General features: G+C 36.9%; 1 protein-coding gene across 1 annotated transcript in view; it reads left to right on the top strand.

Annotated features, from left to right (window-relative positions):
• The window catches only part of VPS13B (vacuolar protein sorting 13 homolog B), a 714,200-nt gene that overhangs the window by 510,458 nt on the left and 189,693 nt on the right, over positions 1-14,049 (top strand). The window contains exon 30 of the mRNA XM_082719962.1: positions 10,363-10,500. Coding sequence (XP_082576088.1) covers positions 10,363-10,500 — 138 coding nt within the window. The remainder of the gene's footprint in view (positions 1-10,362; positions 10,501-14,049) is intronic.

Raw genomic sequence — 14,049 nt, 5'->3', positions numbered from 1 at the left:
GAGTTTACTCTGCCCGAGAGCTTCCTGTGCTCAAACAAATAGATGTTTGCTCAGTACAGAGAAGAAAACTATCAAAAGTCTGAAGGAGCTTCCAGTATGAAGTAATCATCCCTATCTGTCATTCTATTTATATTATATTCACAGGCTTCTCTAATCTTAGTTTATCTGGTACTTTCCCAGCTACATTGACCCTGAGGAATGTGTAATATGAATCTCATTTTTGAGACTTGATGATGGAATTAAGGAGAAGTTAAATTGAAGACATTACAGAAGTCTAAAAGTCATGCCCCTCATCATCTAGCCAGTAGAACATAAGGGACTAAATAGTGACTTCCAGACTTGAGCTATTTCTGTGGGATTCTGACAGACCTTTCTGCTACTACTGCCGCTTCATCTAACTGCTGTGACTAGAGGCATCTCCCAGTAAAACTGGGAGAGTAGCCACTGTCCTGTCATACATCAGTATTCATCAACCATGCAACCTGTATTTTCCTGAATATTCCTCATTTTAGTTATTCTTTTCTGTCAGCTCTATAAATACATCTGTACTTTCAAATCAGTTGTGTAGCCATATTAAACCAACAATATCATTAAACCAGTAATTTGGGGGGAAAACAGTCTTTGAAAGTTTGGCACTTTGCATGGATTTCCTAGACTTTCACATTTTTTTAAATTCCAAATTCCTATTCTGCTTCCTACTATTGCCAGTTTGTTTATTCCATCTCCATTAAGTCATATCCCCCTGTAATTGCCCCAGTGCAGACTCCAAGGCTGGGAGCCAGATGGCCAGGCTCTGTAACTTCTATGAAAAGAGAAGCAACCTGCACAAAACCTATCTTCCCTACTTAGAAAACCCTCATCCACAGTATCAGAATATTGTGCTTCCACCCTCTATACCTTGATGAACATAGAACATCAAAATATCCTTTGACATGCTTTTTTTCTCTCCCCTTCACTTCAGTTTTTTTTTTTTTTTTTTTAAGATGCTTGGTGCATCTTCCTGTTTACCTCTTCAGCTGTGAATGTAGGTCCATATATCATTATATGCTTAGGATCGTCCTAAAGATGATCATCCCCCAATATGTACATATATATGTATGCAGGTAGATGTATTTCTTTAAGGTAGAGTCCTTTGTGTGGCCTTTCTGATTACAAGGGCATGGTTATTTAGGATTTGGGTAGACACTCATTTTCAACCTCTCCCCTACTTGTGTAGAAATACAGTATTTACACTCTTATCAACCATACATAGGAAGATCCATTTCTCCTCTTTCTCCCCCATGCAAGATATTATCAGTATTTTTAATTTATGCTAAGCTGATGAATTTAAAAACCTCTTGCTTTAACATGCTTATGGTTGATTGTCAGGCTGAGCATTTTTCCCCCATTTTTCATAAAACAGTGCTCTCTAGAAATACTAAACAGCTAAAGGCAAAAACAAAATGTTAAAAATGTTTTAAGAAACTATAGGAAAATATGTGATCACCTAGGGATAAATCCATTAAATAAAAGTTAATAGATTTTTGTTCACATCTATAAAGTATGCTTGCAAAAAACATCAGAATTTATTTTAAGGACAGCTACCATACCAAGAGGAAATACTTTCTACATGTGACAAACATTAACACTCATTAACTAATAAAAAAAAAAAGAGTGGGTAAATATTTTGTAGAAGAATCAAATGGCCAGTCTATGAAAAGATGCTTAACCCACTTCGTTTTTTACTATTAACAATATAAAATGGCTCTTACTATTTCAGTATATATAGATTTTCTCGATTCTTCTAAACAATTTGATGGATTACTATTGTTTATTTAGGCATCAATCCTTTGATTAATGTCTAGGTTTTCTACTGTTTGCTATGATTAGCAACTCTACAGTGTATGTGCACACATGCATATGTGTGTGCATGTGTATGCATGTGTGTGTGAGCTACATATGCATTATCAGTTTTTTAGTCTTGGCCTATCTGATATGTGAAAAATTCTACTTATTTGAAAAAATTTTTCTTTGATTATTACTAAGATTTAGTATCTCATGTTTATACTTGAAAATGTTTATATGACATCTGTTTTCTTCATCTGATATTTCTTTATTAATTTCTTCATTTAATAATCACTTATTCTTTCCTCTACCCATTTTTCTCTATTTTTTTTTAATATAATTTTTTATTTTTTATAAACATATATTTTTATCCCCAGGGGTACAGGTCTGTGAATCACCATGTTCACACACTTCACAGCACTCACCAAAACACACACCCTCCCCAATGTCCATAATACCACCCCCTTCTCCCAAACCCCCTTCCCCCAGCAACCCTCATTCTGTTTTGTGAGATTAAGAGTCACTTATGGTTTGTCTCCCTCCCAATCCCATCTTCTTTCATTTATTCTTCTCGTACCCACCTAAGCCCCCATGTTGCATCACCACTTCCTCATATCAGGGAGATCATATGATAGTTGTCTTTCTCCGCTTGACTTACTTCGCTAAGCATGATACGCTCTAGTTCCATCCATGTTGTCGCAAATGGCAAGATTTCATTTCTTTTGATGGCTGCATAGTATTCCATTGTGTATATATACCACATCTTCTTGATCCATTCATCTGTTGATGGACATCTAGGTTCTTTCCATAGTTTGGCTATTGTGGACATTGCTGCTATAAACATTCGAGTACACGTGCCCCTTTGGATCACTACGTTTGTATCTTTAGGGTAAATACCCAATAGTGCAATTGCTGGGTCATAGGGCAGTTCTATTTTCAACATTTTGAGAAACCTCCATGCTGTTTTCCAGAGTGGCTGCACCAGCTTGCATTCCCACCAACAGTGTAGGAGGGTTCCCCTTTCTCCGCATCCTCGCCAGCATCTGTCATTTCCTGACTTGTTGATTTTAGCCATTCTGACTGGTGTGAGGTGATATCTCATTGTGGTTTTAATTTGTATTTCCCTGATGCCGAGTGATATGGAGCACTTTTTCATGTGTCTGTTGGCCATCTGGATGTCTTCTTTGCAGAAATGTCTGTTCATGTCCTCTGCCCATTTCTTGATTGGATTATTTGTTCTTTGGGTGTTGAGTTTGCTAAGTTCTTTATAGATTCTGGACACTAGTCCTTTATCTGATATGTCGTTTGCAAATATCTTCTCCCATTCTGTCAGTTGTCTTTTGATTTTGTTAACTGTTTCCTTTACTGTGCAAAAGCTTTTGATCTTGATGAAATCCCAATAGTTCATTTTTGCCCTTGCTTCACTTGCCTTTTGCGTTGTTCCTAGGAAGATGTTGCTGCGGCAGAGGTCGAAGAGGTTGCTGCCTGTGTTCTCCTCAAGGATTTTGATGGATTCCTTTCGCACATTGAGGTCCTTCATCCATTTTGAGTCTATTTTTGTGTGTGGTGTAAGGAAATGGTCCAATTTCATTTTTCTGCATGTGGCTGTCGAATTTTCCCAGCACCATTTATTGAAGAGGCTGTCTTTTTTCCATTGGACATTCTTTCCTGCTTTGTCGAAGATTAGTTGACCATAGATTTGAGGGTCTATTTCTGGGCTCTCTATTCTGTTCCATTGATCTATGGGTCTGTTTTTGTGCCAGTACCATGCTGTCTTGATGATGACAGCTTTGTAATAGAGCTTGAAGTCCGGGATTGTGATGCCACCAACGTTGGCTTTCTTTTTCAATATCCCTTTGGCTATTCGAGGTCTTTTCTGGTTCCATATAAATTTTAGAATTATTTGTTCCATTTCTTTGAAAAAGATGGATGGTACTTTGATAGGAATTGCATTAAATGTGTAGATTGCTTTAGGTAACATAGACATTTTCACAATATTTATTCTTCCAATCCAGGAGCATGGAACATTTTTCCATTTCTTTGTGTCTTCCTCAATTTCTTTCATGAGTACTTTATAGTTTTCTGAGTATAGATTCTGTGTCTCTTTGGTTAGGTTTATTCCTAGGTATCTTATGGTTTTGGGTGCAATTGTAAATGGGATTGACTCCTTAATTTCCCTTTCTTCTGTCTTGTTGTTGGTGTAGAGAAATGCAACTGATTTCTGTGCATTGATTTTATATCCTGACACTTTACTGAATTCCTGTATAAGTTCTAGCAGTTTTGGAGTGGAGTCTTTTGGGTTTTCCACATATAGTATCATATCATCTGCGAAGAGTGATAATTTGACTTCTTCTTTGCCGATTTGGATGCCTTTAATTTCCTTTTGTTGTCTGATTGCTGAGGCTAGGACCTCTAGTACTATGTTGAATAGCAGTGGTGATAATGGACATCCCTGCCGTGTTCCTGACCTTAGCGGAAAAGCTTTCAGTTTTTCTCCATTGAGAATTATATTTGCGGTGGGTTTTTCATAGATGGCTTTGATGATATTGAGGTATGTGCCCTCTATCCCTACACTTTGAAGAGTTTTGATCAGGAAGGGATGCTGTACTTTGTCAAATGCTTTTTCAGCATCTATTGAGAGTATCATATGGTTCTTGTTCTTACTTTTATTGATGTGTTGTATCACATTGACTGATTTGCGGATGTTGAACCAACCTTGCAGCCCTGGAATAAATCCCACTTGGTCGTGGTGAATAATCTTTTTAATGTACTGTTGAATCCTATTGGCTAGTATTTTGTTGAGTATTTTCGCATCTGTGTTCATCAAGGATATCGGTCTATAGCTCTCTTTTTTGGTGGGATCCTTGCCTGGTTTTGGGATCAAGGTGATGCTGGCCTCATAAAATGAGTTTGGAAGTTTTCCTTCCATTTCTATTTTTTGGAACAGTTTCAGGAGAATAGGAATTAGTTCTTCTTTAAATGTTTGGTAGAATTCCCCCGGGAAGCCGTCTGGCCCTGGGCTTTTGTTTGTTTGGAGATTTTTAATGACTGTTTCAATCTCCTTACTGGTTATGGGTCTGTTCAGGCTTTCTATTTCTTCCTGGTTCAGTTGTGGTAGTTTATATGTTTCTAGGAATGCATCCATTTCTTCCAGATTGTCAAATTTATTGCCGTAGAGTTGCTCATAGTATGTTCTGATAATTGTTTGTATTTCTTTGGTGTTAGTTGTGATCTCTCCTCTTTCATTTATGATTTTATTTATTTGGGTCCTTTCTCTTTTCTTTTTGATAAGTCGGGCCAGGGGTTTATCAATTTTATTAATTCTTTCAAAGAACCAGCTCCTAGTTTCATTGATTTGTTCTATTGTCTTTTTGGTTTCTATTTCATTGATTTCTGCTCTGATCTTTATGATTTCTCTTCTCCTGCTAGGCTTAGGGTTTCTTTCTTGTTCTTTTTCCAGCTCCTTTAGGTGTAGGGTTAGATTGTGTACCTGAGACCTTTCTTGTTTCTTGAGAAAGGCTTGTACCGCTATATATTTTCCTCTCAGGACTGCCTTTGTTGTGTTCCACAGATTTTGAACCGTTGTATTTTCATTATCATTTGTTTCCATGATTTTTTTCAATTCTTCTTTAATTTCCCGGTTGACCCATTCATTCTTTAGAAGGATGCTGTTTAGTCTCCATGTATTTTGGTTCTTTTCAAACTTCCTTTTGTGGTTGAGTTCTAGCTTTAGAGCATTGTGGTCTGAAAATATGCAGGGTATGATCCCAATCTTTTGATACCGGTTGAGTCCTGATTTAGGACCGAGGATGTGATCTATTCTGGAGAATGTTCCATGTGCACTAGAGAAGAATGTGTATTCTGTTGCTTTGGGATGAAATGTTCTGAATATATCTGTGATGTCCATCTGGTCCAGTGTGTCGTTTAAGGCCTTTATTTCCTTGCTGATCTTTTGCTTGGATGACCTGTCCATTTCAGTGAGGGGAGTGTTAAAGTCCCCAACTATTATTGTATTATTGTTGATGTGTTTCTTTGATTTTGTTATTAATTGGTTTATATAGTTGGCTGCTCCCACGTTGGGGGCATAGATATTTAAAATTGTTAAATCTTCTTGTTGGACAGACCCTTTGAGTATGATATAGTGTCCTTCCTCATCTCTTATTATAGTCTTTGGCTTAAAATCTAATTGATCTGATATAAGGATTGCCACTCCTGCTTTCTTCTGATGTCCATTAGCATGGTAAATTCTTTTCCACCCCCTCACTTTAAATCTGGAGGTGTCTTTGGGCTTAAAATGTGTTTCTTGGAGGCAACATATAGATGGGTTTTGTTTTTTTATCCATTCTGATACCCTGTGTCTTTTGACAGGGGCATTTAGCCCATTAACATTCAGGGTAACTATTGAGAGATATGAATTTAGGGCCATTGTATTGCCTGTAAGGTGGCTGTTACTGTATATGGTCTCTGTTCCTTTCTGATCTACCACTTGTAGGCTCTCTCTTTGCTTAGAGGACCCCTTTCAATATTTCCTGTAGAGCTGCTTTGGTGTTTGCAAATTCTTTCAGTTGTTGTTTGTCCTGGAAGCTTTTAATCTCTCCTTCTATTTTCAATGATAGCCTAGCTGGATATAGTATTCTGGGCTGCATGTTTTTCTCGTTTAGTGCTCTGAAAATATCATGCCAGCTCTTTCTGGCCTGCCAGGTCTCTGTGGATAAGTCAGCTGCCAATCTAATATTTTTACCATTGTATGTTACAGACTTCTTTTCCCGGGCTGCTTTCAGGATTTTCTCTTTGTCACTGAGACTTGTAAATTTTACTATTAGGTGATGGGGTGTGGGCCTATTCTTATTGATTTTGAGGGGCGTTCTCTGAACCTCCTGAATTTTGATGCTTGTTCCCTTTGCCATATTGGGGAAATTCTCCCCAATAATTCTCTCTAGTATACCTTCTGCTCCCCTCTCTCTTTCTTCTTCTTCTGGAATCCCAATTATTCTAATGTTGTTTCGTCTTATGGTGTCACTTATCTCTCGAATTCTCCCCTCGTGGTCCAGTAGCTGTTTGTCCCTCTTTTGCTCAGCTTCTTTATTCTCTGTCATTTGGTCTTCTATATCACTAATTCTTTCTTCTGCCTCATTTATCCTAGCAGTGAGAGCCTCCATTTTTGATTGCACCTCATTAATAGCTTTTTTGATTTCAACTTGGTTAGATTTTAGTTCTTTTATTTCTCCAGAAAGGGCTTTTATATCTCTCGAGAGGGTTTCTCTAATATCTTCCATGCCTTTTTCGAGCCCGGCTAGAACCTTGAGAATTGTCATTCTGAACTCTAGGTCTGACATATTACCAATGTCTGTATTGATTAGGTCCCTAGCCTTCGGTACTGCCTCTTGTTCTTTTTTTTGTGTTGAATTTTTCCGTCTTGTCATTTTGTCCAGGTAAGAGTATATGAAGGGGCAAGTAAAATACTAAAAGGGTGGCAACAACCCCAGGAAAATATGCTTTAACCAAATTAGAAGAGATCCAAAATCGTGAGGAGGGAGAAAGGGGATAAAAAGTGGTTCAAAAAGGAAACAATAAAAAAAAAAAGAAAAAAGAGAAAAAAAAAGAATTTTTAAAAAAAAGAAAACACCTAAGAAAAATATAAAAAAGACAAAAAATATATATGTATTAGATAAACTAGTAAAAAATCGTTAAAAAAGAAAAAGGTAACAGTTAAAAAAAAAAATTTTACCCGAAGGCAAAAAAAAAAAAAAAAAAGAAAGAAAAAAGAAAAAAAAAGAAAAAAATTAAATTAAATTAACCGCAAGACTAAAAAAAATCACAGGGAAAAAGCCATGAGTCCGTGCTTTGCTTTCTCCTCCTCTAGAATTCTGCTGCTCTCCTTGGTATTAAAACCGCACTCTTTGGTAGGTGAACTTGGTCTCGGCTGGATTTCTTGTTGATCTTCTGGGGGAGGGGCCTGTTGTAGTGATTCTCAAGTGTCTTTGCCCCAGGCAAATTGCTTTTACCCGGGGCCGGGGTGAGTAATCCGCTTGGGTTTGCTTTCAGGAGCTTTTGTTCCCTGAGCGCTTTCCGTAGAGTTCCGGAGGACAGGAATACAAATGGCGGCCTCCTGGTCTCCGGCCCGGAGGAGCCGAGAGCCCAGGGCCGCACTCCTCAGTGCATGCCCAGAGAACTGCGCTCAGTTACTCCCATCTGCCTGACCTCCGGCCGCGCTCCGAGCTCACCAAGCCTGCGACCGGTTCAAGGTCACCCCGAGCTGCGAGCTTACTGTCGGCTCTGTCTCTGTAGCCGGCTTTCCCGTTCCAATACCCGCAAGCTCTGCGACACTCAGACACCCCCGATCCTTCTGTGACCCTGCGGGACCTGAGGCCACGCTGACCCCGCGTGGGCTTTGCCCCGGGTAGCCTCTGGAGCGATGTCCCTCAGCGGAACAGACTTTTAAAAGTCCTGATTTTGCTCCGCCGCTTGCCGGGAGCCGGCCCCTCCCCCCAGGGTCTATCTTCCCGTCGCTTTGGATTCACTTCTCCGCGGGTCCTACCTTTCAGAAAGTGGTTGTTTTTCTGTTTCCAGAATTGCTGTTCTTCTTCTCTTTGATCTGCTGATGGATTTGCAGGTGTTTGCAATCTTTAGATAAGCTATCTAGCTGATCTCCGGCTAGCTGAAGTAGTCTCGGCCTGCTACTTCTCCGCCATCTTGACTCCTCCCTCCATTTTTCTCTATTAATATCTACATCGACTGTATGAGCTCTGTATAATGATCCCTCTTTTTTGTCACTTGAGTTTGAATATGTGATTCCTATAACTCGTTTTGTTTATCCTAAGTTTTATTTGCCAGTCTTTTTTACACATCATATAGATATTTCTACATCAGTTTAATTCTTCTCTGTATGTCATTTATTTAGTTACATCACTTATGTCTGTTTCTCTGTTAGGTCATTGTTCTCTCTCTAGATTTTATTCTCTTCAAAGTGAAGAATTAAACCTCCTCATACAGGTCTAGCACAGTACCATCTACTTAATAATAACTGCTTCTTGATGATGGCTACACATGTGGGACCCTAGAAGACGACACTCAGGTCCTGTCAAGTTACATAGCTCCTACAGATTGATTATAGAACCTACCAGCAATAGACTGCTATTATTTCACAATACTTGACCATTATATTTGAAAGAGAGAATAGTATAGTGTTACTATGTAATGGATCTACTATGCATATTCTCACTGCTTTAAATTCACTGATCATATAAAAAGAGAAGAATGCACTAGCTTGGTGTTTGATCTTTACCACATAGATCTAACGTCATGATCAATTGCTTTCAGTATTTTCTTTGAAATCACATAAAGGTTCATATGTGCCAAATTTCATAAGAATCACATGATAAGGTCAAGAAATACAAATTCCAAGGCAGAATTTATATGCCCAGTTCACATATGACAGTAATACTATATAACCATATGTTGAATATAATACACTGTATGTAAATGCTATTCTTGAAAGCAATCCAATCAATAAAACTTAAAATAAATAACACTTTAATAACACATTTCAAATCGACTGAAAATGGAATAGATGGACTCTGTGGCAAGAACATCCCTGTAAAATTGACATTCAGAGGCTATTAAAACACAGAGAATAAAACAATCTTGAAACTAAAGAAAAACTGTGAATATTTAGAAGTTTTTTTGTAAAAAGCCTACTACATCATATGCCAAGATATAACAGTCGTTTTTATTTAAAGAGCTATTTCAATAAAAACCGGATTGCCAAGCAGTAAAAAGCAAATTCCGTTTGCATTCACCAATAGCTAAAAAAATACTTTTTAAAGAATATATTATATAAACCAGAAAAAAAAGTTAAAAAAATACACAGTAACAGAAAAAGTCAAAACAGAAAAAAGTCACTATTTAGTCATAATTGGGACTAATAAAAGATTGACCAATCTTTATCATTACAGAAAGTTATGGGAAAGCTACTGAAGTTAACTTCAAAAGCCTAGCAGTAAAAAGTGATTGTAATGTCAGTAAAACTCTGAAACAGATCAAATAGACCCTAAGTAGTACTAATCCACTGCATCTTTGAACATATATATTTGGTGTTTTTTTTTTTTTTAAGCTGAAAAGCTTTTCCTTTTTTTCTTTAATTTGTTTCCAACATCCTGTTTAAAAAAAAAAAAGAAAGAAAGAAAGAAAGAAGAAGAAGGAGGAAAGAAATCCAACTGTATAACTATTAGCAGCAGCTCAGAGTATAGAAACTTTACCTTCATTCAAAGATAATATGAGTTAAGATTTGAAATGTCTTTTCCTTTTTGGCCTGGTTCTGGAAATCATGGTTTCATCATTCCAATGTAGAGAGAGAGAGCTTCTCTCTGTCCATACAAGTACTTATGTTACAAGGATATGTACAAACAGATGAATCAATGGAAGTTACAGAAGTGAATTTAAATATTTTTCCTTCCTGTTTGTCAGCTTAAGTTCTCAGATCGAAATGAGATGTTTGTGATGTGATTGACATTTTTAATTTCAATTTTTTCCCTTCAGATCCTGGGAAGACTCTGCCTGAAGCCCTTGATTACTGCACAGTTTGGCTGCAGACAGTGCCTGGAGAAATAGACAGCAAAAGTGGTATTCCGCCATCCCTGATAACACTACAAATTAAAGACTTTCTTAATGGACCAGGTAAGAAAGTCATAATTCAAATGTGTATACACTTTCTTCATGTGAGTATATTAACATGTACTTATGTTCTGTTAGAAATTGTGACCTCCTTGCAAAAAACAAATTGTTTGTTTATTTTCCAGAAGTGTATTCTTCTCAGGCTGACCATTTTAAAGATTAAAAGACAAATATTAATATGCATTAAAAATTACCTTTGGTCTGGAGTGCCTGGGTGGCTCAGTTGGTTAAGCATCTGCCTTTGGCTCAGGTCATGATCTCAGGGTCCTAGGATCAAGCCCGGAGGCAGGCTCCCTGCTCAGTGAGGAGTCTGCTGCTCTCTCTCCCTCTGGCCTTTCCCCAGCTTGTGCTCTTTCTCTCTCAAATAAATAAATAAAATCTTTAGAAAAAAATTTCCTTGGTTCTGACAAAAAGTAGGTACCAAAGAATAATGGACTGTAAGCCAAAGACCAAAGACTTTATTTCTACCTTTTCTGCTAATTGTGTGACCTTAGGCAGTTGATCTAATCTCCTATGCCTCAGTTTCCTTACTGTAAACAAAAAGAATAAAATAGATGGGTGGTTGGATGGATGGATGAGATACATGATATATATACATAAAATAGTATACATAGATATATTCGATTAGTTAAGTATACTTATTTCAAATACTTAGCAATGCACTTGAGAGATTAACGCTCAGTTTTAGGTAGATAGATATGGTTATCAAAATGTATTGAGTGTTTATCAGTCCCAGGTACTAAGTACTTTACATACTCATCTAGACCCAAGGAGGAGGCACTGTAATTATCCCTGTTTTATGAATTAGGAAGTTAAGACTTAACAATGTGAAAGAATGGCAGTGGAGCCATTCAAACCTAGGTCTTTATGACTCCAAGACCTAGATCACTTCTGTACTACATTGATTTTAGCATAACCATAGATTTTTCCTCTCTTCTCTTTTTCCTCTTCTTTCTTTTTCCTGCTCTGTCCTTCATGTCATGCTCCTCTTCCTCTTCTTTTTATTATTATCCCTCCCTCACTTCTGTGAGATCTTAACTAATTATTTAATAAAAATTACTACATTTTGATTTGTTTTATTTTATACCTACATTGCTTCAAAACATATTAGTCATCAAAGGAATATTAGTTTCTTCATTTTAATTTAAAATTTAAAACAATGGTGTTAAACTGTCTTGAGATCTCTAGCAATATTATGCAAGGCATGAATTTTGAGGGGTGAAAATATCCCTGCATAGACCTGGTTTAGTGTGTGTCATGGCCAACCAATGCACTCATGAGCCGTAGCGACAGATTGAAGAAGGCCACTTGTCAGTATGTATGGAGTAAAGAGAGCCTAAAGCCATCTACACTGCCTCTTTCACTGGGGTCCTGTTCTTTCCAGTGCTGGGATTTAAAAGGTGCAGAAGTGTGAAGAACTATTTCTGATCATTATAGGTATCTAGACATGGTTTTAGGGACTCAAAGGAAAGCAAGAAACTGATTATGAAGGCTAAGAGAGTCATTAAAGTTGGAAGAAGGCTTTGGGGTGAGGTAATGGATAGATTGAGAATAATGTGAGTCCTAGTACTTGGCTAGTGAGTGTGAAATACCATATTTCATTGAGTCCAAGCCATCATCAATTGTAGGAAAAACATTTTATGTACAAAGAAAAAAAATCTGCTATTTAAACTATGATACAGTGCTTTCTTATTGTATACATTTCATGGCACTTCCTGACTTCAAAGTTGTTCACATGTAAAAGACTGAACGTGTTAGAATGGGTGAACTTGGGTGAGAACATATGGTTAGTTCATGGAGAAGTGAGAAAGAAACTTGGGTTTCCCTCTTTTCTTTTTTAGTTTCAGATTTTTTTGCTTTCAGGCACAGTCTTTCATTCATGGGATAGAAAGTTCATTTCTAGTTTATATTTGATTGACTTGTTAAAGAATGGGATCTTCAAATCCATAGTTGTGTACCATATTTTCATGGCAACAAAAGAAATTGAATTTCAGGAGAAATGTCAGTGAATGAATGGAAAGTCATGTTTATAATTCTAGCATTTAATGTGACTAGTAGAAATGTGATTTTTTAAAATAGATATACTTTTGTGTTTCTTGTGCTTCAAGTTAAACATTACATATATGCCATTCTTAATTTTATGTTTATTCAGCTTTGCGCAGTGGCAGTATCATAGCTAATGAGGTTTATCCGAGGCGCGATTATTGCTAATTGAAAACTTTTCCCAATTTTATGTTTATTCAATAAGAGTGATAATCTTTCTGGAGATTCAAACTTTTAAACAAATGGGTTGAAATCGTTATTTTATAGTAGAGCTTCTCAGACTCGAGTGTGCATCTGAAGCATCTCTGGTGAACATGTTCAAATGCAAACGGTTTGGGATGCCTGGGTGGCTCAGTTGGTTATACATCTGCCTTCTAAGCTTAGGTCACAATCCCAAAGTCCTGGGATCAAGTCCCATGTTGGGCTTCATGCTCACGAGGGAGCCTGCTTCTCCCTCTGTCTGCTGTTCCCCCTGCTTGTGCGCTTTCTCTAATAAGCACATAAAATCTTTATTAAAAATGCAAATGGTTTAATAGTTCTAGAAGGCGGGAATGAAATTCTACATTTCTAACAAGCTCCCAGGTAAAGTGGGATTAGTGCTGGGGACTACACTTTTGTAACGAGCTTTTATGATTCATGAGTGAATGAATGAATGAATGGATACACAAACAAACAGACACATAGACACATACACACACACACACACACACACACACACATACACACAGAGCTATTGAGGACCAAACTGCAGATATTTTGGGGCATAGGAGAGAGGAATTCTTTCTAAAGAATGATGAGTGTTTTTTTTTTTTAAATGGTACCTTTATTATGAAAAATCAAATACAGTGTCTAATTAATGGTTTAGGTTTTTCAAACTCTAAAACATTTTAACCAAAAGTAGTTTGCTTTGAGGGAAGATTAGTGGTGTGGAATTCCACTACCTACTAACCTAACATCTTTGAACTGCTCCAGAATTTACTATCGTAGACAAAAATGTCCGAAATGCAAATAATTTCTCATGTAAAGTCTATAAGTAGATGTTAGTCCATAGACTAATCATATTCTCTTACTACACAGCCAAATTGCCATTCTGTATTAATTTAGAGATCAATAGAAATACAGGACACATAAAGTAATTTTTATATTATTTTATAGATTTTTGGCAACTCAAGAAAATTCTCTTTTTTCCAGATTTTAGAAAATAGTATACTAAGAGGAATATCATTTATGCTAAGACTATGGGAACAAGCTTCAGCTTTATAATATTCCATAATGTCATTCACTTCCTTTAAAAAAAATAAAGTATTTTGATTTGTATGTGGTGTTATCATTAAGAATCTTTTTCTACCATTAGTTTTTTAATCTAGATGCACATCCTATCTAAGTAACACTCCCAGAGTTTTATACTACAGATCTAAAATGGTATATTTACACTTATTCTTTCCTTGCTCCTGAATTAACATTTCAGGAGCAATAAAAGTTATGACCCTGAAGAATACAGGAAATTCA

This window comes from Mustela nivalis, assembly GCF_964662115.1.
Source record: "Mustela nivalis genome assembly, chromosome: 2".
Taxonomy (NCBI): domain Eukaryota; kingdom Metazoa; phylum Chordata; class Mammalia; order Carnivora; family Mustelidae; genus Mustela; species Mustela nivalis.
The sequence above is the reverse complement of the archived record's forward strand: the minus strand, read 5'-3'. Positions and strand labels throughout refer to the sequence as shown.